Source organism: Lepidochelys kempii, chromosome 3, assembly GCF_965140265.1.
Source record: "Lepidochelys kempii isolate rLepKem1 chromosome 3, rLepKem1.hap2, whole genome shotgun sequence".
Lineage (NCBI taxonomy): Eukaryota > Metazoa > Chordata > Testudines > Cheloniidae > Lepidochelys > Lepidochelys kempii.
In genome coordinates, this window is record NC_133258.1 from 100,473,074 (window position 1) to 100,493,583 (window position 20,510).

Here is a 20,510-nt window from a genome sequence, read left to right on the forward strand (position 1 = left end):
ACAATCTTGCAGAACCTCTGTGTGTGTGTATGAATGAATGTGTGAATAAATATGAGATTGAATGGAATGTTACAGCTGTAACTAACTGCTTACTATGATTCTTTCTGTATTCACAATAAATGTGGTATTTTGCCTTTTTCCCTTTAATAAGATCCGGCTGGTTTTTATTTTATTGGTATAACAATGATGGTTCAGAGAACTGGGGCAAGACAGCATTTATAGCCCTCAGTCAAAAGCTACTTTGCTTCTGGGAACTCCCAGACTGAAATCATTACTAGAGCTCACCCTGCACAGCACTCTCACTAGCTGCCAGGTCTGTGTTCTAACTGGAACAGCGTGACTTCTTTGATCATTCCTATATACATCTGCACCAGGTATTGTTTAAAAGGCCTGATTCTGTGACTGCTGACTTCAGTAGTCAAAGATTGGCCCCATAAGGGGTATCTAGAATGTGTTTTTACCACTAGCTATTAAGTCAATTGTGACATAGTCATTTCCGACATAAGTATGAATTCTAGAATGTTGTAGAGTGCAACTCTACAGGGGTGTGATTTTTGAAACTGAATGTATACACAGTTGAGTCTTGTGAAATTTTTTTCATTTTTGTAACTTTACATTTTTCCTCCCTAGAAAAATGTGGAACATACACTCCCAACATGAGACCAGTGTATCCAACAAAAACGTTCCCCAATCACTACACCATTGTCACAGTAAGAACTTCTGTGTTTTTCTCTCTAGAAGATACATTGTTCTGAATTTAATCAATTCCAGGGGAAACGGAATTTGTGGATTATTAAATCCAGCAAGAACAATACTTAAGATTTCCCACAGGGCCATGAAAATGTAGATTCCACACTATTCTTCTTTTCTTTTCATGCTAAGATCTGGCTTAATGTGTGACAATCACTATATAAAGACTACTTATGCCTGGTTAGATGAACTTGATCCAGATAATTCATAAAAACTATCCAATACCAGGTGTAGGAATTCCTGTGGCATTATAAATTGGTATCCTTCCTCACTTTGTGGATTGGTATGAATCTGGCATAATTTGCTGAATCACAGTTTTGGCCAGTGGAGTAGAAGCAAGCTAGGTTCTTCTCATTCCTTTTCTTTGGGAAGATATGTGCTTTATGCCCTGCCCATGGAACAGAAAGTGTGGCATTATGTAGATATAGATGAGGTCTGAAATGGAACCAGCAATCTGAATATCTCATGAGTTTTGAAGGTGTGAGGAGATCTAAGGCTGGCTGAGATTCAAATCTGGCTTAGAGGCAGCCCAAGGGTGGAAGGTGTCACAAACAACTGATCTCTAAGGTTTCTCCCATCTTGAATATATACAGGAGAAAATAAACTAATTTTAAAAAAAAAAGCTTCCAAAACTGGATTGTGTCTTACTGTCTTCTAGGGTATATCAGCTTGAGCTTGACGGTCAAAGAGTTTAGAACTCAAATTAAGACTGATGGAATCACAGCCTCACTGCCTTCTGCTCCTGACTCATCAGTGCTGTTGTCTCTTTGGGTGGCGTGGCAGTGGATGCTGTTATGTGCACAGTCTCTGGATCTCTACTTATTTTTTTAAAAAAGTTGTTTAATGCCCCCCTCCCCTCAAGACACACACTCCCAAATTTGAAGAGTTGGCCTGGTAGAGAGAGTTTTGCTCTGCCACCATGTAATGGGGTTTCCCCTAACCTGGCATCAGACCCTCCTCTGCCTCAGTTCTCCCACTCTTATGAAAGTTGGGGGACTAACTCTCCAGATAGTGTAAATAAAGCTCCCCACTATCACCTATTCCATTCCTTTCTCTGAGGCATATGTTTATTCAATCACAAACACAGTTCAACATCAATCAAAATAGGTAAACCAGGCACACAGCAGGTATCCCCAGCCTGGCCTTTCACCTAGCTGGAGTAGTAAGCACCCTTCTGGCTCCTTTCCCTGTCACATGGTCTCCTCAGGAGCCTCCCTACTCTTGCCGCTCCCCACCAGTGAGCTACTTGTTGGTTCGTTATCTTACGGAGGCATCTAGTCACAGGTGGGGATCCGCCCAACTGCTTCATGAAGGCCGTCCCGTTCTGTGACAAACCAGCTGTGCTATCCTTAAGATGTCAGGCTAAAGTTATTCCATCCATTTAGGCTCTGTTTTGCCTAAATGTCTCTAAAAGAGCATAAGCGAAAACTATAGCAAGTAGGCTGTAAACTCAGCCTGAAGAGGTCAAGCCAAATTCAGACTTTGTAAGTCAATAGACTTGCATCCACTTACACAAAGTCTGAAAAATGCTGCATTACTTTTGAGAAGCATAAATCTGTATTTGATCTTTGTAGCAGTGAAATGTGACACGGTTGTGACATGTACATAAGGATTTATATAAAAAGGATTTTCTTTTTTATACAATGGCACAATCTTCATTGTAGGGGCTGTATCCAGAATCCCATGGTATAATTGATAACAAGATATACGACCCCCATAGAAATGCTTCCTTCTCACTTAAAAATGCAGAGAAGTTTAATCCACAGTGGTACCAAGGACAGCCTGTAAGTATTAATAACTAATATACTGCTATGAGTCACACAAGAGAGAGTGGTTATGTTGTTTAGTTATTTCTCAGGAAAATGGTGATACTGAGAAACAATGTTACAGAGAGCATTTCCAAGGCAGCCAAGAAGCTGTCACTCAGCATAACTACATGATTACATTGTTGCAGCTGTAAAATGGATTTTGAAATAGCTTACATGTAAACTGCAATAATGAAAAAATTAGGTGGCAGGATTTGTTAATGATCTTATTTATATTACCCCCGTTTGGAACATTTTTGTTATTCATTTTCAGCCTCCTCTCCAGCCCCACTCCAAAAAGTATAATTCTGTAGAATGGTTCTAGTCCAAGGTCCCTGCAGATGCTAATTGGGAAAGGCATCTTGGTACAGTCCCAACTCCTTGGATACCCAGAGCTCAAAGTCGTCTAACTCTCTCTCCATACTCCAGCTGCAGTGACCCAAAGATTCCCACCCTTCCGCCTCCTCTCTTTTCTGCCTGGGAAATAATGCCTTAGAAAGAACTAAAACTAAAAGTTTGTGTGTGTTTTTTGCCTTTCTTTTTTCCATTTCTCTGGCTTTTAGGTCTCTCACTCTCCATCTTCTGTCTCTTGCCATTTCTTCCTCTCCTCCAGCCTATGCTACTCATCTTCCCTTCACTAGGTCTCCCACTTATCCTCTCCCAACTTAGTTTCAGCTTCCTCTTTTCCCCCAACTTGCCATAATATTGCCAACCTGACCATTCAAAAATCATGTTAGGCCTCAAAAAATCATGATCTTGGCTAAAAATTATGAGGTTTTTCAAAAAATACGTTTTTGGTTCTTATTTGCCTTTTGGGTTTTGAATCTTTAGGCTATTCTCAACTCACCTTTTTAAGTTTTTCTCCCAAACATGAATGCTAGAACTTGTTTTTTAAAATGAAAGTGGAAATTCTCATGAAATAACAGGACTCCAGGAGCTGGGCCTTTATGACAAACACTAAGGGCATGGCTACACTTGTGAGTTCGAGCGCATTAAAGCAGCCCCGGGCGCCCTAACTCACGACCCAACCACACTGGCAAGGCACTTAGAGCACCTGGACTCTGCAGCTGGAGTGCTCCTGGTAATCCACCTCCACAAGAAGCATAATGCTTGCTGCGCCTCGGCTGAAACGAACACCCGAGCGTCAGTGTGAACGAGGTGTTGCATTGCTGCACTCTGATCGGCCTCTGGAAACATCCCATAATCCCCTTAAGTCAAGTGGCCACTCTTGTCATTGTTTTGGAATTGGCTGCAGGAATGCAGACATGCACTTTCAAAGCTCCGTTTCTGACAGCCAGCTGCTTATCTGCTCTGGGACAAAGCAACCATTAGTGTAGAATGTTGCTTGCTGTGTGTGTGTGAGGGAGAGAGAGAGGGGCAGGGGGATGGAGGTCTGCTGCTGTCTGAACTTAAAAGACAGCATGCTGACATGCTCTCAGCCCCCACAAACCCACTCTCTCCCCCCCTACATACACACAACACATTCCCTGTCACACTCCACTCCACCCCCACCCCACCCCATCTGAAAAGCATGTTGCAGCCACTTGCATGCTGGGATAGTTACCACAATGCATTGCTCTCTGTGGCCGTTGGAAGAGTTGCTAATGTGGCCACGCCAGTGCACTTGAATCTGACAGTGTGGACACACTGTAGCGCTTTCCCTACTGCGCTTTCCGAGGGTGGTTTAACTGACTGCGCTCTATATCTGCAAGTGTAGCCATGCCTTAAGTAATTATACTTGTCCTCATCCCACAGATCTGGCTGACAGCTATGCATCAAGGTCTAAAAGCGGGTACATTCTTCTGGCCTGGATCAGATGTGAGAATTAATGGAACTTTTCCAGACTTATATAAAACATACAATCGGTATGTAAACATCATGTGGTATGTGTGTGTTTTCCTTTGGTAGAGCAATAAATTAGGGGAGAGGTAGTCAGTTATTTTTTGTCAAGGTCCAAATGTCTTGATCACGGTCTAATCATGGTCTAGACTCCAGAGAAAATAATACAAAAATAATGATAATAAGTAAATAAAAAGATTTTGCAGTCTGTTCAAAAGCATCTGATGGTCCGGATTTGGCTCGTGGTCTGCCCATTGACTACCCTTGAATAGGGTGTGTGTGAGAGAGAAAATGATATGTAGGCTTTGTTCTGCTTCCTTTCCTGGTTTGGATCAGCTTTCACAAAATGATAGATGACAGAAGATAAATATCTTCTTGCTTACTAATATAGTCCTGCTGTGACGGTGCTGCCTGTGCGAGCCAGCTGAGGTCACTCAATCAGGGTGAACTGCAAACAGAACGGAGCAAACAAACCCCAAATGCTGGTGGATATTCCAATACTTAGATTTACCAAGCCAGCACAAAACAACTTCTATAGTACCTCACTGGTTACTCAGAAGTCCAAATAATGCAGTTCCCTTAAAGTACCCAGCCTCAGGCCTCCATCCAGTCACACATGTCAAACACATGATGATAAATTCTGAAAATCTTATTTCATCATATAAAAGAAAAGGTTCTCCTGATCCCAAGCCCCAGACCCAGGTCAAATATTGGGGGGAGGAGGGGAGGGATAGCTCAGTGGGTTGAGCATTGGCCTGCTAAACCCAGGGTTGTGAGCTCAATCCTTGAGGGGGCCATTTAGGGATCTGGGGAAAAAAATGGGGATTGGTCCTGCTTTGAGCAGGGGGTGGGACTAGATGACCTCCTGAGGTCCCTTCCAACCCTGATATTCTATAACTCGGATCTTACCCAAAATACACGCTTACAGTCAATTAACTAAACTAAAATTTATGAAAAAAGAAAAGAGTTGGTTAAAAGGTCAACATACATACAGACTTGAATTCAATTCTTGAGGTTCAGATACATAGCAGAGATGAGCTTGTAGTTGCCAAAAGTCTTTAGAAATCGTCCATAGGTTATAGTCCAATGTCCATATTCAAGGTGACTCCAGTCAGTGACTGGGGATCTCAATCCTTATGGCTTAAGGTTTCCCCCTCTTGAAACCCAAAGCAGATCTGAGATGAAGAAAGATCGTGTCCCAAGGTTTTCATACATTTCCTGCAGCCTTTTGGCGTGAGAAAACAATAGGCTTAACTTTCCTTCTTCCAAACATCATGGCAATTACACAGGATAATGTATCCATTAAACAGTTCAGATACAGGTTATATCAACCTTCAAAGAGACATAGACAATAATACTTTCACTCAAGTATATGTTAATATTCCTTTTTTGATCTTCGAATCAAAGCTATAGCCATAGACAAGACTGGTTTGCTTACATCACAAGACCTGAGCAAACATCTACTCTTCTATCCCTAACAATACAGGCTTGCATTTCAAAACTCTATTCATTTACATATCTTCCTAACCAGTCTCTAAAGTTCGGCCATGGGTCAGGTCAGTCTGTGAGTTAATTAACTCTTTCTGGCCCTGTCACCTTTCAATGAGATATTCTATACACTCATAACATCACACCTGCACATTGTGAAAAAGCAGAATCCCACTAGCCAGAGCCTGCATTTTCCATTATGCATGATGTATAACTGACTGAAGAACCTATTATGTTATAACATGCTTAGGAGAGGTATGCAAAAGATTTGCCATCTGAATCTGGTGATGCGTTGCTGTCTTATATTTACACTTGGTGCAAATATTTCACAAATATCTACATTCTAACACTGATCACTCAATCTGAGCTCTTCCCTTACATGAAGTGGGAAAATCTTTACATGATATTGTCTATGTAGTTGAAAAACTCTATGTAATGAGGTAGTTATGGGAAACATTTCACTGTCAAATTGATCTTATTGCAAGTTTTCAAGGTATTTCACAGTAAGGCAGTAGCCTTTATGGTCAACTGTTGTTCCTACCTATGAATAAACATTTCTCTGCAGTGGAAAAAATATGTGCATTTGAGGATCATCATTAATAATATAAAAATCTTCCCTGAGTTCCTCAATCTTCTTCTCAGGTCCTATTTTTCTTGTCACGTAGATTCTGACTGTTGGTTGCTTGTGGGACATTCTACACTTTTCTCCAGTTAGTTGAACAGGGTCACTTGCATTGTGTCGTTCAAGCTACCGCAGTCATCAGCAACAAGTGGTGCTGTCTCAGTAACATATAGGCTGTTTTTAGTGGGTGTATACTAATCTATGATTGCCAGTCTACTTCAGAGTTTTGATCCCAGATTTTATCCATGTGTGGTCATTAGAAACTTGGCAACTGGGCTCACATTATAAACACCAGAATGGTGTTAAAAATACAGTATATGGAACAAATCCTTCTCACCTTATGTGAGCATGCCTGGTGAAATCAGTTGGACTGCTTGTATGAGGAAGGCAAGCAAGATTTAGGGCCTTATCCAAAACCCATGGAAGCTAGAGACTCCTGTTGACTTCAGTGGGCTTTAGATCAGGCTCTTAGCCTTTTATTTGTAAAATTTCCCATCATTGTAGTACTCCAAAATATTGATCTAGATATATTTAATGAACAGGAGTACTTGTGGCACCTTAGAGACTAATTTATTAGTCTCTAAGGTGCCACAAGTACTCCTGTTCTTTTTGCAGATACAGACTAACATGGCTGCTACTCTGAAACCTGTCATATATTTAATGGATATCCAACCTTATTGTTGCCAAGTGATTTCAATGATCTTGAAATGAAGACAGGTTTCGTAACTCATGTGAACATAATTTTCAGTTCTTTGAAATACAGTTGCTATTGTATTGTTCTGATACAGTTCAATCCCATTTGAAGAAAGGGTGATAGCTATTCTTCATTGGCTGCAGTTACCTAAAGATGAAAGGTAGGTATTAAATTTCAAATGTAAAGCTTCTGTTTACAGTGTTAGAATAATGAAATAATAATGATTAATAAACACATTGCAATGTAAATGTTGTTTATATTTAATACCCTGTGTGCATTATTTCAATAACTTCATAAGAACATAAGAGTGGCCATACTAGGTCAGACCAATGGTTCATCTAGCCCAGTATCTTGTTTTCTGACAGTGGCCAATGCCAGATGCTTCTGAGGGAATGAACAGAACAGGGCAATTATTAAGTGATCCATCCCCTCTCGTCCAGTCCCAGAATCTGAAAGTCCCTGGTTTATGGGATTGCATCCTGGACTATTTTGGCTAATAGCCATTGATGGATCTATTTAATTCTAATGATCTAATTCTTTTCTGAATCCAGTTATACTTTTTGTCTTCACAACATCCCTGGCTATGATTTCCATAGGTTGACTGCGCATTGTGTGAAGAAATAGCTCCTTTTTGTTTGCTTTAAACCTGTTGCTTATTAATTTCATTGTGTTGTGTGAGGGGGTAAATAACACTTCCTTATTCACTTTCTCCACATCAGTCATGATTTTATAGACCTCTGTCATATCCCCCCTTAGTCATCTCTTTTCCAAGCTGAAGAGTCCCAGTGTTTTTAATTTCTCCTCCTATGGAAGCTGATCCATACCCTTAATCATTTTTGGTGCCCTTCTTGGAACTTTTCCCATTTCTAACATATCCTTTTTGAAAGGGGGTGACCAGAACCGCACACAGTGTTCGAAGTGTAGGCATACCATGAATTTATGTAGTGGCATTGTGATATTTTCTGTCTTACTATCTATCCCTTGCGTAATGGTTCCGAACATTCTGTTAACTGTTTGGCCTGCCGCTGCATAGTGCGGATGTTTTCAGAGATCTGTCTACAATGACTCCAAGATCTTTCTTGTGTGGTAACAGCAAATTTAGATCCCATCATTTTTGTATAAATAATTGGGATTATGTTTTCCCATGTGCATTAATTTGCATTTATCAACATTGAATTTCATCTGCCATTTTGTTGCCCAGTCACCCAGTTTTGAGATCCCTCTGTAACTCTCGGCAGTCTACTTTGGACTTAATTATCTTGAGTAATTTTGTATTGTTGGCCAATTTTACCACCTTTTCTCAGATCATTTATGATCAACAAATTAGTTGTTTCAAGCCTGTTTCTAAGCAAATTGTCTATACCTTTCTCTTCTTTTAAAATGTTTCCTCACTAAGTGATGCACGGTTGTTTCTATTACTTGATATCCATTGTTGAATTATAATTTTTTCCAGACTATTTTTCAATGTGTATATAAAATATTACATTTTTGGTGCTGTTTGATATAGACCACACTTTTACACTCTGTATTTAGAAGAACCAGATTCCTCAGGCCATAACTTTGGACCAGTCAGCAGTGGAGTAAGTAGGTGTTTTGTTTTGTTTTCTTTTCTTTTCAAACTATGTACTGCGTTAGTGATGAAGCTTTGTAAAGCATGTTAATTTAACAGCCATAAACTGGACCACTCATCTGCAGTGTATTTATTAGAACAACAACTTTGTGGGAGGGTGAACATGACCTAACATACCTAGTAAAAGGGCATTTAATAAATGTGCTGTTTTCAATGCTAACAAATTAGGTACTAACTTTAATTATAATGTAAAATAGCAAATGCAGATGAGGTTGTAAATGGTGTATATTTAGTCTCCCTCTCCCCTTCCCCCCCACTCATCATACACTAGTTCTCCCTTTTGACACAAAATACTAGAAATTTTTGGAAAGAAAAAATTGTTTTCATGAACATTATCAGTTGAGGGGGGAAAAAAACTTTTCACTTAAGGGTGGGTCGGAAGAGGTGGGGTGAATGAAACCTTTTAACCAGCTCTAATCCCAGTCCACTTCTGTGGATGGCTATTCACGTTGTAACTGGCATGGTTGCTGGCTGTCTCAGACCACAGTTAGGTGGATATGAATCATATCTCCTTCCATGTCAGACTTCGGCATAGGGCAGGGGTTCTCAACCTATTTCTTTCTGAGGCCCCGCCCCCAACATGCTGTAAAAAGTCCATGGCTCCACCTGTGCCACAACTGTTTTTCTGCACATAAAAGCCAAAGTTGGCACTGGGGGTACCAAGCAGGACAACTGCCTGTGGGACCATGCCACAGGGTCCCCCACAAAGCTACATTGCTCAAGCTTTGGCTTCCGCCCTGGGTGGTGGAGCTCAGGGCCTTGGGCTTCAGCTCCATGCAGTGGGGCTTCGACTTTCTGCCCTGGGCCCCAGCAAGTTTAATGCTGGCCCTGCTTGGCGGACCCTCTGAAGCATGCTCACAGCCTGCAATGGGCCCTGGACCTCTGGTTGAGAACCACTGGCATAGGGGAGAAAGATACTACCACTGTCTATGCTGTAAATAAAGAGAAGCCTTCATTTTCCACCACGGGTCAGTGTTACATCCTTCAGTAAATGCACTTACAAAAACAAGAAGAGGTGGAAGGGGGAAAAACTATTCAGTGATTTGGGAATATTAGAGAATGCTACTATCTTGAACTCAGGAAAAGTTTTGGCATCTATAACTGACTTTTCCAAATTTCACTGGAGCCATCAACAGCAAGAAGCTTTCAATTTCTCTTGTGGAGCGCTTTCACAAACTGAACACTGTTTCTGTGATAATACTGAAAGATCAATGTAGTTCTTTAGTTGATTAACTGCCAATGAGAGCTTGATAGTGGTGTTTCTGTCTCCCCCCTCCCCTTCCCAGGTAATATAAAACTCAGTTATTCTTATCTTTGGTTAGTAAATAAAATGTAGGTTACGTATGTCAGAAACACTTTGAAGAATAAAAACCACTGTAAAGACATCTGACTAGCTCTGTAAGAGCATGATTCTGCAACCCTTACTCACACTGAGTAGAATTACTTATGCAAGTAGTCCCATCAAATGTAACTAGCTTATTATAAATATTAATTGCTTGTATTGATTACTTATGCATCTAAATTATTCTTGCAAGTAGTCCCACAGAGTCCACTGTCAATAAGTACTAAACATGAAAAAGGGTGAAGAATTGAGCTATAGGATGGCATTTCTTTTGGTTTAAAATTAAATTTTCAACCAATGATTAAGACCCCAAGTCACTAGTCCATCCCTATGTTCCCAGTTAAAATGACCCAAATGACAGAAGTATATAATTTATGTGAAAATGAAACTGATTGGACTATCTTTTTGTAAGAATTTCTCCTTTTAAACAAATAGCTCATACTTAACCTGAAGTGAAAACTTGGGTCTGACCATGCAATTCTTATTCACATGAATAGTTCAACTGAAACCTCTGGGAATACTTATGTGAATAGAGTCTGCCGGAAGAGGTCTTTTATTTGAATATGGTCCATACTGTGTCTTACATTTTATACTCACCAAATACAGATATATGAATTAGTTTCTAAATGCTTAACATCTATTTTACATCACCACATTTCTATTCTGCAGGTCATTCTCGCACTACAGAGAGTGGACAACATAGTTGGGATGCTGATGGATGGTCTCAAACAAATGAACTTGCACAAATGCCTAAACATTATTCTTCTATCTGATCATGGTAAATTGATATGTAAACAGTGGCAAAATGAGGACACATGCATGGAATTAAGTGGCAGGCTGCAACTTTTATTAACCTTTAGCACAGGGAAGGGACAGTACCTGCCCACACTCTTCTATACCAGGTATTTAATTGGTTCCAGTTTGGGGTTACAGGGCTCATTACCAATAGAAACTCAGTGTGGGGTAGGCTGAGGAGAGCCAGGAATCAGTCTTAGCACCACCACCCCCCCCCCACCCCCGCTGCAAGAGGAACAGAGGATGCAGAAGGGCACGGACCAAAGGTGTGAAGGCCACTAAGTCTGACCTTGGCCCACAGAGGCCGCAAGGTCTCACTTGATTCCCATGAGCCCAAGGCCCATCACCAAAATGCCATTTTTTAAATTTATTTATTTTTACCTCTGGGAACCATTCATTTTATCCTCTTAACTGCACTGGAAACCTGCCACAAATTGTGATGAATTAACAACTCAACCAAAGTACCTCAGTTATGTATTAATCACATTGCTACCTAACCCGCTGTGGTTTGAAGGTGCCTCTAGGAAGGTGAAAAATTCCCTGGTCCTCTGCCAACTGGCCCATGGGAGAGAAAATTCCTTCCTGACCCCTAAATGGTCAATAAGTTGGACCCACAGACTCTGTAAGTCTGGGTTCCCATTCCTAGTTTAAGGAGAGTAGGCTGGGGCTGATGGAATGGAGCCAAAAGAGGGTCCACATGGTCCCCACTCCAGGTTAAATCCTGCAAGCTAGGGAATGCTGGCCAATCAGCACCTCTACCTTCCCAGCTGGCCAATGGCTGCAAGAGACAAATATGAGGAGAAGCTACTTGGTGTCCTTCAGCAAGTGTTTCCCTCTCTCCCTGCTGGAACTGTCCATTTTCACCACTGGCCTCCTCAAGTTCCCTCACCCATTGAAGCAGGTGGTGGCATTTTGTTTCCATAGTAGACATGCTTAAAGTCAGATGTCGTCTTTTGTCCAGAAGAATATTCTGGAGCTGATTCTTATTTACACCGCAGCCCCTCTACAGCTCTCTGGTGGTGTAAGTGGGCCTTGATGTAAATTACATTTTACAGTGCCAGATCGGTGTAAAGGGTCCGCATTGTACCTGAGAATCAGTCCTTTTATTGTTAATTTGTAGTGTTGGTGGGGGGAATGATAGTTCATTTCTTTTCACATGCTGCACCCAGCTCTCTCTTCCCCCCCCATTCCACCTTAAGTGACTTCAAAGCAATAGATTCAATTTTAAGACTGTAATTAGTTTTTATTTATTATTAACATCCTGTGTTTGTTTTTCTTTAGTAGTCACTGTGGTGTGCGTATACACACTGCACAAATGAAGCTGAAAGCCACAGCCATGACCTGTTATTTCTACTAGCGTCCTTTGACCTGTCATTTACTGCAGGGCTGTGTGTATAAAACTAAAGATTTCTGACCACAGCCCAGAAGTGAAACATTATCCACTCTACCAGTCCAGCTCCCACAGCATCCTTTATTTTTCTCCTTCAGTAGTGAAAATCTATTTCCGTTTTCTTGTGAGAACTGTCATGAGGGAGTGTTACTGGGCTGCTGAAAGGGTAGATGTTTATGTACAGTATGAGTTTACAGTTCCTTTCTGCTGTTCAGATTATATTGTGCTTGGTGATAATTTAACCAGGGAAGCTACATTTCCCCTTTGTACAAAACAGCTATACACTCTGTTATCAGGAGTACTGCAGATTTGTACTACCTCTTTTAAAAATAACATTTTTTTCCCTTTTGCAGGCATGGAAACAGCTAGCTGTAGTAAAACAGCATATCTGAGCACATATATGGAGAATGTTCAAGATATCACAATAATTCCTGGCCCTGCAGCTCGCTTAAGACCCCAAAACATTCCAGATGAGTATTTCTCTTGTATGTAGTTGCTAATTTGTGTTACTTGATTATCTATTTCTAAACTTTTTAAAATTAAGTGAGGATTAATATGTACAGAATATACTGATATTCCTCAGATTCGGTACAAATTTACAGAGAAATGAACCATAAGGGTTAGGGAAACTGTTATGACCTAGAAGCATAAATCTTCTGCTCTTAAAGGCATTTAAAAACATGGTTCACTTACATGTGTAGCTGGGGCCCTTAATCTCTATATGGTTTAGCCAAACACAGGTTATTGGATTCAATACAGGGGTAACTAGGAGAAATTTAATGACCTGTGATATACAGGAGGTCAAACTAGATAACTTAGTCCCTTCTGGCCTTAAGTTCTATGAAGGAAGGTTGCTGGATTAAATTTATTTTGTTTCTTTTGGTGGGATTTTTCCTTGGAAGTTTATTAGAAACATGTTTATAAACACTGTACGAAGATCAAGTTTTATATCAAGAAAGCTCCAAGTTATTAGACTAGCACAACAGTTACTGCTTCTTATGTGCACATTGCAATAAAATCTGGAATGTCAGATTCTAGTTGGCAACATCCATTTCTGTCAACACCATTTCTGCCAACAAACTATAAATATCTGAACGTTACAAGTAAATAACCAAAGTGACTGGAGAGAAGAAAATGTGAAGGGAAACCTCTCCTAAAAAGGCTAGTTAAAAGTATAGCTTGAAGATTTTCTTACTGATTTTGTTTTTACTATTGGCTGCTTGGTTTTCATGCAGGAAAAACAAGTTGATTACATTTAGAAATTTATTTTTAACCTAGATGACTGCTTTATATGGTATTGAATCAGCATTCCATAGTTGGACGCCTTTTATTTTGCATCTTTTTGTTTAAACTTTAGGTGACTAATTTTTACATCTGACTCTTCCAGTTGATTACCAGCACATTACCAGACAACTTACAGTAAGTGTAGTCTTTAATGTCGCTCATGCTTCTTGATTCATTTTGACATTTATTATTTTACAGCAGCAGTGTGCTAGGTTCCTTACATAACATATAAAAAGAGAAGGACGCTGCCCCAAACAGGTTACTACCCAAGTCTAGATATGACACAATGACAGGTAGAGAAACAACAGGGAGAAAAGTGGACAAGGGTTATAGTAATAAGGGTTATAAGAAATAGCCAGCGGGATTTGTCAAGAACAACTCATGCCAAACCTACCTAATTTCCTTCTTTGATGGGGGTCTAGTGGATAGGGAGAAAAGAGTAGCCATGATGTGCCTTGATTTCAGTAAGGCTTTTGATACAGTCCCACCTGACATTCTCATAAGCAAACTAGGGAAATGTGGTCTAGATTAAATTACAATAAGGTGTGTGCACAACTGGTTGAAAAACTGTACTCAAAGAGAAGCAGTGGTTTGCTATGAAAGTGGAAGGGCATATCTAGTGGGATGCCACAGAGGTCAGTCCTAAGTCCAGTACTACTCAATAATCAATATTTTCACTAATGACTTGGAAAATGGAGTGGAGAGTATTCTTATAAAATTAGTGGATGACACCAAGCTGGGAAGGGTCACAAGCAAATTGGAGGGTAGGATTAGACTTCAGAATGACCTTGACAAATTAGAGAATTGAAATCAACAAGATTAAATTCGTTAAAGACAAGTGCGAAGTATTACACTTGAAGAAAAAATCAAATGCACAACTACAAAATAGGGAATAACTGGCTAGGTGGTAGTACTGCTGAAAAGGATTTGGGGGTTATAATAGTCAACAATGTTATGCAGTTGAGGAAAAAGGAAAATATGATTCTGAGATGCATTAACAGTAATGGTGTATGTAAGACATGGGATGTAATGATCCTGCTCTACTCAGCAATGGTGAGGCCTCAGCTGGGGTACTGTGTCTAATTCTTGGTGCCACACTTCAGGAAAGATGTGGACAAATTGAAGATATTCCAGAGGAGAGCAACAAACATGATAAAAAGGTTTCAAAAACCTGACCTATGAGGAAGGTTAAAAAAACTGGGCATGTCTAGTCTTGAGAAAAGAAAACTGAAGGGGAACCTGGTAACAGTCTTCAAATATGTTAAGGGCCCTTCTAAAGAGGATGCTGATCCATTGTTCTCCATGTCCACTGAAGGTAGGACAAGAAGTAATGGGCTTAATCTGCAGCAAAAGGTGATTTTTGGGTAGATATTAGGGAAAGGTTTCTAAATATAAGGATAGTTAGGGACTGGAATAAGCTTCCAAGGGAGGTTGTGAAACCCTGGAGGCTTTTAAGAACAGGTTGGAGAAACATCTGTCAGGGATGATCTAGGTTTACTTGGGTCTGCCTCAGTGGAGGGGGCCGAAGTTTATGACCCTTTGAATTCCCTTCCAGCTCTACATTTCTATGATTGTGACCTCTGTGACTCACTTTTGGCTGATACATGACTTAAGTTTTGTTTGTCGGTCATTAGACTTTTCTGTTTTTAACTCCTCTCTCAGCTGACATTGCATGATACTCACTGTCCAGATCAGCCCATGCAGAAACCTCCTTATTGGCCTCATCAGGATTTTCTAGCCCCTTCTGTTCCCACCTCTGACTCCAAGCATGGTCGGAAATGGTGTCAGCGGGCTCTGGTAGCTATTATTGTTGTAGTTTGTAGGATAGGACCCCCTAAGTGGCTCAGTCTGGTGTTCCAGGAGCTGGCAAACTCCAAGTGGGGATTACATAAAGGAAAAGGGAATGTTGGTGGGTGAGAATATTAAATATCCATGGGTGACCAATATATTAAAACCTTTGTATGTGTATGATTTTCCATAATAGAGTGTTGCAGCATTCTCAAACTGGACAATGCAACACCACTAGACTTTGACATCCTGTTCATGTGATGTCTCTTACCTAAGAGAGACCTCAATTAATAAAGGTCTTAATACCAGCCAGTGTTCTCAAGTCCAATGTGGTCAGAAGCTCATCAGAAAAAGGAGCAAAAAATTAGATAATTAAAAAAAATTAGTTGACTGCATCCCTTAAATATAAGCGTTAAAATACAGATTGACCGATTCTCAAATGTAAGTAACTGATATTTATGCACCATCCAATAGGTCTTTGAGGGTGATGGAAAGACTCCCATTGACTTTAACAGGAGTTGAACAAGACCCTTTGTCGTTAAAGCACTATTAAGCACTTAGTTTCTGATGTTCATAAGAATTTATGCATGATGGTCATGACTAGTTTTTTCACACATTATTAAATGTATATCTTAATTTAAAAATTTCAGTGCATAGACCCAGATCAGCATTTCAAAGCATTTATGAAAGAGTTCTTACCCAAGCGTTTTCACTACGTCAGCAACGACCGAATTGAACAAGTACATTTTTATTTAGACCCCCAGTGGCAACTCGCTCGGTAAGTTACCATTCATCAGTACTTGATTGTACAGTAAAGAGTTTCTTGACTTGTTTTAATTTTTCTCCTCCAAAGCAAAAGAACAAGTGAATGGTTCTAGATTGACAGCCATTGGAGACTGAGGTCTCCGTTTATCCACAGAATAGTTGTAGCACAAAGTAAGCTTTTTCGTACACTGCCCTTGTCCCTGACTTTGTGGGATCACCTTAGTCTATATGAATTTCTCCTTGCTAAATATGCCTGAGGTGTTGGTGGGTTTTGTGATGTGGCACTGGTCAATTAAGACCCTATTTCTGGAAAGCACTTAAGTACCTGCTTAATTCCCAAAGCATGTGCTTAAAGTTAAGCGTATAAGTGCTTTGCTGAATCAGTGTCCACCTGTGAACTGCAGTGAATCAACTCACTTCTCACAAGCTATTGAATGACCCTGTTGTACTTCTAGCAGCCCAGGCAGAAACTTTGCTGGGGACCGAGAGGTGAAATTTCCTGAGTCATCCCCCATTATGTCTTGTTTTTCTTATTTCACTGTCAGAAATTGCATTGTTTCTTCTGACCTATACATTTATCATTGCCAGAATAGTAGTGTATATTGTGTAGTGGTAATAAGGGTTTAATTTAGGAGTGGGACAGTGGTCCATATATAGCAAGTTGACATTTGATGAGAGAACCTGTCTGGTGTATGTTTTACGACTTTTAAAATAAACAAGCAAATGTAAAGCTAACTAATTTTAGTAAATTCCCTAAAACACTAAACAGTAAAATAATTGAACTGAGGTTACAATGGAGATCACAGGAATTAATCAAGAAATTAACAATAGTATACATTGGAATCAATAAATCAACAAGAAGATAGAACTGAGATAAACAACTGATCAAATTATTGCATGAACACAATCAGAATCAAATCATGAAACCAACACTTACCCATGACACTTACTTCTCTGTTGCTGCTGGCAGCAACAACTGCCTTCAGAGCTGGGCACCTGGCCAGCAGCAGTTGCCACTTTCTGGCCACCCACTTCTGAAGGCAGCGCAGCCGCCAGCAGCCGCACAGAAGTAAGCCTGGGCAGAGTGCTAGGATGCCTGAGAACAGCCGCTGGCATGTGTCCCCGCCCACCAGGGAATGCTTCCCAGGACAGGTGGAGGATCTGGGGCTCCCCACAGTGGCCTGGACTGACCTGCTACAGCCACACTCTTGGGCACAACCCCTTGCAGTCACTACTCCCAGAAGACTCTGCCGGCCCCAGAGGCAGGTCCCCCCACATAGGCTGCGAGCATCGAAGCGTGGTGGGGAGCTGAGGAGCAGCCGCAGCCCCAGGGTCCTGAGTAGCAGCAGGAGTAGAGGGGGGAGCTCCGTGGCTGCCCACACCATGGCACCAGCCAGTGCAGCAGCCACCCCACGCTGCCCAGCTCTGGCTTCCAGCCTCCGACTGGGTCAGGGCCTCGGGGGAAGAGGCAGGGCTGGAACTTAACTGAGGAGGAACAGGGGGCAAGACTAAGGAGAGGGGTGGGGCCTCATGGCAAGGGAGGGCACAGCCACCCCCCATCTTCTGTGTAGCCCACCTCAGCCCACCCACTGGGAAGAGGCTGGTGCTGCCCATGACTTGCAGAGATTATAACTGGAGATGGCAGCCTCTATTCTTCAAAATTTAAAGGTTTTAACTCCTCCAGAGCTTACAGACTCTGTAGGCCCCTGGGGTATAGATTTCACTTTAGTTAATGTCCCCTTTTATATGCAGACAAACAAAGCTACTGAATATATTTTAACATAAATACATTTTGTAAAGTAAGTATTATTGGTTACATACCCTGTGACTTCTTTTAAATAGGAAACCATCTGAAGTCAAATATTGCAGTGGTGGATTCCATGGCTCAGACAATCGCTTCATGAGCATGCAGGTAAGATTCAGAAGATGGTAATGCTTATGATAGCTTAATTCACCTTATTCACAGGTTGCAAAGGATGATTTTCATGCATATGTTTGTTTAATCCAGGACACACCCTGTGATGGGGTATACCAGGGCCCCCTGCTGCAGGCCATGCTGTTCTGCTATACCCTGCCCCAGGAAGCAGTGAGGTGGGAGAAAAAGAGAAGCAAAGATGGATGGTTTTTGCCTGCTTAGAGAGGCCTCAATGGAGCAGCCATCTTGGAAGCCATAGCCAATCTCAGCCCAACAGACTGAGAGAAAAGGATCTATAGGGCCTTAGCGGGTCAGTTCCTGGCTGGGATGAGAGGAGTGAAGAAGGGGGATGGAGCTAGAGAACCTGTGGATGTTGGCCCTGAGATAAGGATGGAGATAAAGGGCATGGTAGGAAGAGGCCCGGGGAAGTAGCAACTATGGATTAGAGTAAATAGTACAGTATGTGGTTGCAGTTTATAGGGTCCCTGGGTTGGAACCCAGAATTCCCCTACTAGCCATAGGTGAAGTGTTATAAACCCCAAGAAGGGGACAGGTCTTATTTGGGAGCCCAAATAAAGGGCCCAGAGCTAGGACTGATGACTCTAGCAAGGGCAAATATGCTATATAGTTATTGGACTCTTTGAACCCCATCTGGGGTATTATTTGGACTTTGTGTCTTGGCTGGAAGGCCAAGTTGCTGAAGACTCATCAAGGTCAGCTGGTAGCTTAGAGTAGTCAGGAAGGCATTAAACTTATAACAAAAGGGGAGGGTAAAACGATGAAAGATATGAGCACTCAGCACAAAATCAAGATGCTGAGAATAAAATTAATCAAGGATAAAGTTTGCAGATGACACACATATTAGGGGAACGGTAAATAATGAAGAGGACAGGTCACTAATATAGAGTAATCTGGTTTACTTGGTGTAAACTTGGCACAAGCAAACAATATACATTTTAATACAGCTAGGTACAAAGAATGTAGACCATTCTCAGATGATAGGGGCTCAATTCTGGGAGCAGTGACTCTGAAAAAGATTTGGGGATCGTAGCAGATAATCAGTTGAACATGAGCTCCTGATGTTGTGGCCAAAAGAGCTAATGCAATTCTTGAATGTATAACCAGGTCTCTTGAATAGAAATAGAGAGGTTATTTTACATCAGTGTTTGGCACTGATGTGACCACTGCTGGAGTACTGTGTCCAGTTCTGGTGCCTACAGTTCAAGAAGGATGTTGATGATAAATTGGAGAGGGTTCAGAGAATGATTAGAGGATTAGAAAACATGTCCTATAGTGAAAAGAAGAGAAGGTTAATGGGTGACTTCATTAGTTTATAAGTATGGGAAAGAAATATTTAATAATTAAAATATTTATTTGTAACTTGAAGCTAGACAAATTCAGATGGAAAACAAGGTATAAATATGTAATGGTGAAAGTAATTAACCACTGGAACATTGTCAGGGTTTGTGGTGAATTCTCCATCACAGACAATTTTTAAATTAAGATGGGCTATTTTTCTAAAAGCTATGCTCTAGGAATTACTTGAGGAAGTTCTATAGCCAGTGTTATACAGGAGGTCAGACTAGATGATCACAATTGTCCCTTCTGCCTTGGAATGTATGAATATTTCTGTTCATTTCTGTGCTCCTTCTATAGAGCTGGAGTTAGTAAATACAATGGAAATTTGACTCTTACTACAGAAACCTGTACATGCCTTCAACAATTATGTATTGTTGAGATCAAACAGTCTTAAAAGTCATAGTTAAACACATGTAATTGACTTTACCCCATATTTGTATTATTCACCTAATCTAGCCAGTTAGCCTTTCCAACCCTCCCTTCCCCCAAGAGGAAGGATTGTTTTATGGTTAATTCAAAGGGACTGAAAGCTACACCTGGGGTCTTTTCTCAGCTCTGCCCCCAAGCTTGTGTGACCTTGAGAAAGTGACTGAATCTGAGATTGTGATCATTGTTTGCAAAGAGCTTTTAGATCTTGCCAAGGAAGGTGATATAGAAGGGAAACAGTATTATATCGCTTCTGGAAAGATGGGTGTGATCTACTGGGTGTGCAGTTTTCATCCAGAAAGGGAAAACCAATGAGTGCCTCAGACTAAAGGCTTGCAAATAAGCTGTTCAGGTGACGTATGCCAGTCATGTTGGGACAACCGTTATACTAAGTTCATTTTAAGTGATTTTATTTAAGTAAGCATATGGAAGCTGAAATAATTTGCTCAAAAGGAGGGAAGAGAGCAGGGACTTTCATATATCACAAGGTTTACATTTGCTGAAGATAACTTTTAAAGCCAGCTGTGAATCAAACTCAGATTTGCTCAGACTTGTCCACCTCTCCCATCTTCTGGAAATGCTTCTTCTACCTCTTCAGATTTCTTCCATGATTAGCCC

At 40.9% G+C, this 20,510-nt stretch overlaps 1 protein-coding gene across 5 annotated transcripts in view; it reads left to right on the forward strand.

Moving 5' to 3' along the window:
* ENPP1 (ectonucleotide pyrophosphatase/phosphodiesterase 1) overlaps positions 1-20,510 on the forward strand; it is a 71,255-nt gene that overhangs the window by 36,975 nt on the left and 13,770 nt on the right. For 3 of the 5 annotated variants that reach the window (XM_073337340.1, XM_073337338.1, XM_073337335.1), the window contains exons 7-16: positions 631-710; positions 2,415-2,534; positions 4,311-4,438; positions 7,293-7,358; positions 8,706-8,778; positions 10,840-10,948; positions 12,709-12,840; positions 13,743-13,774; positions 16,078-16,205; positions 18,035-18,104. In XM_073337340.1, coding sequence (XP_073193441.1) covers positions 631-710; positions 2,415-2,534; positions 4,311-4,438; positions 7,293-7,358; positions 8,706-8,778; positions 10,840-10,948; positions 12,709-12,840; positions 13,743-13,774; positions 16,078-16,205; positions 18,035-18,104 — 938 coding nt within the window. The remainder of the gene's footprint in view (positions 1-630; positions 711-2,414; positions 2,535-4,310; positions 4,439-7,292; positions 7,359-8,705; positions 8,779-10,839; positions 10,949-12,708; positions 12,841-13,742; positions 13,775-16,077; positions 16,206-18,034; positions 18,105-20,510) is intronic. The other 2 variants (XM_073337336.1, XM_073337337.1) reach the window with 2 other exon arrangements.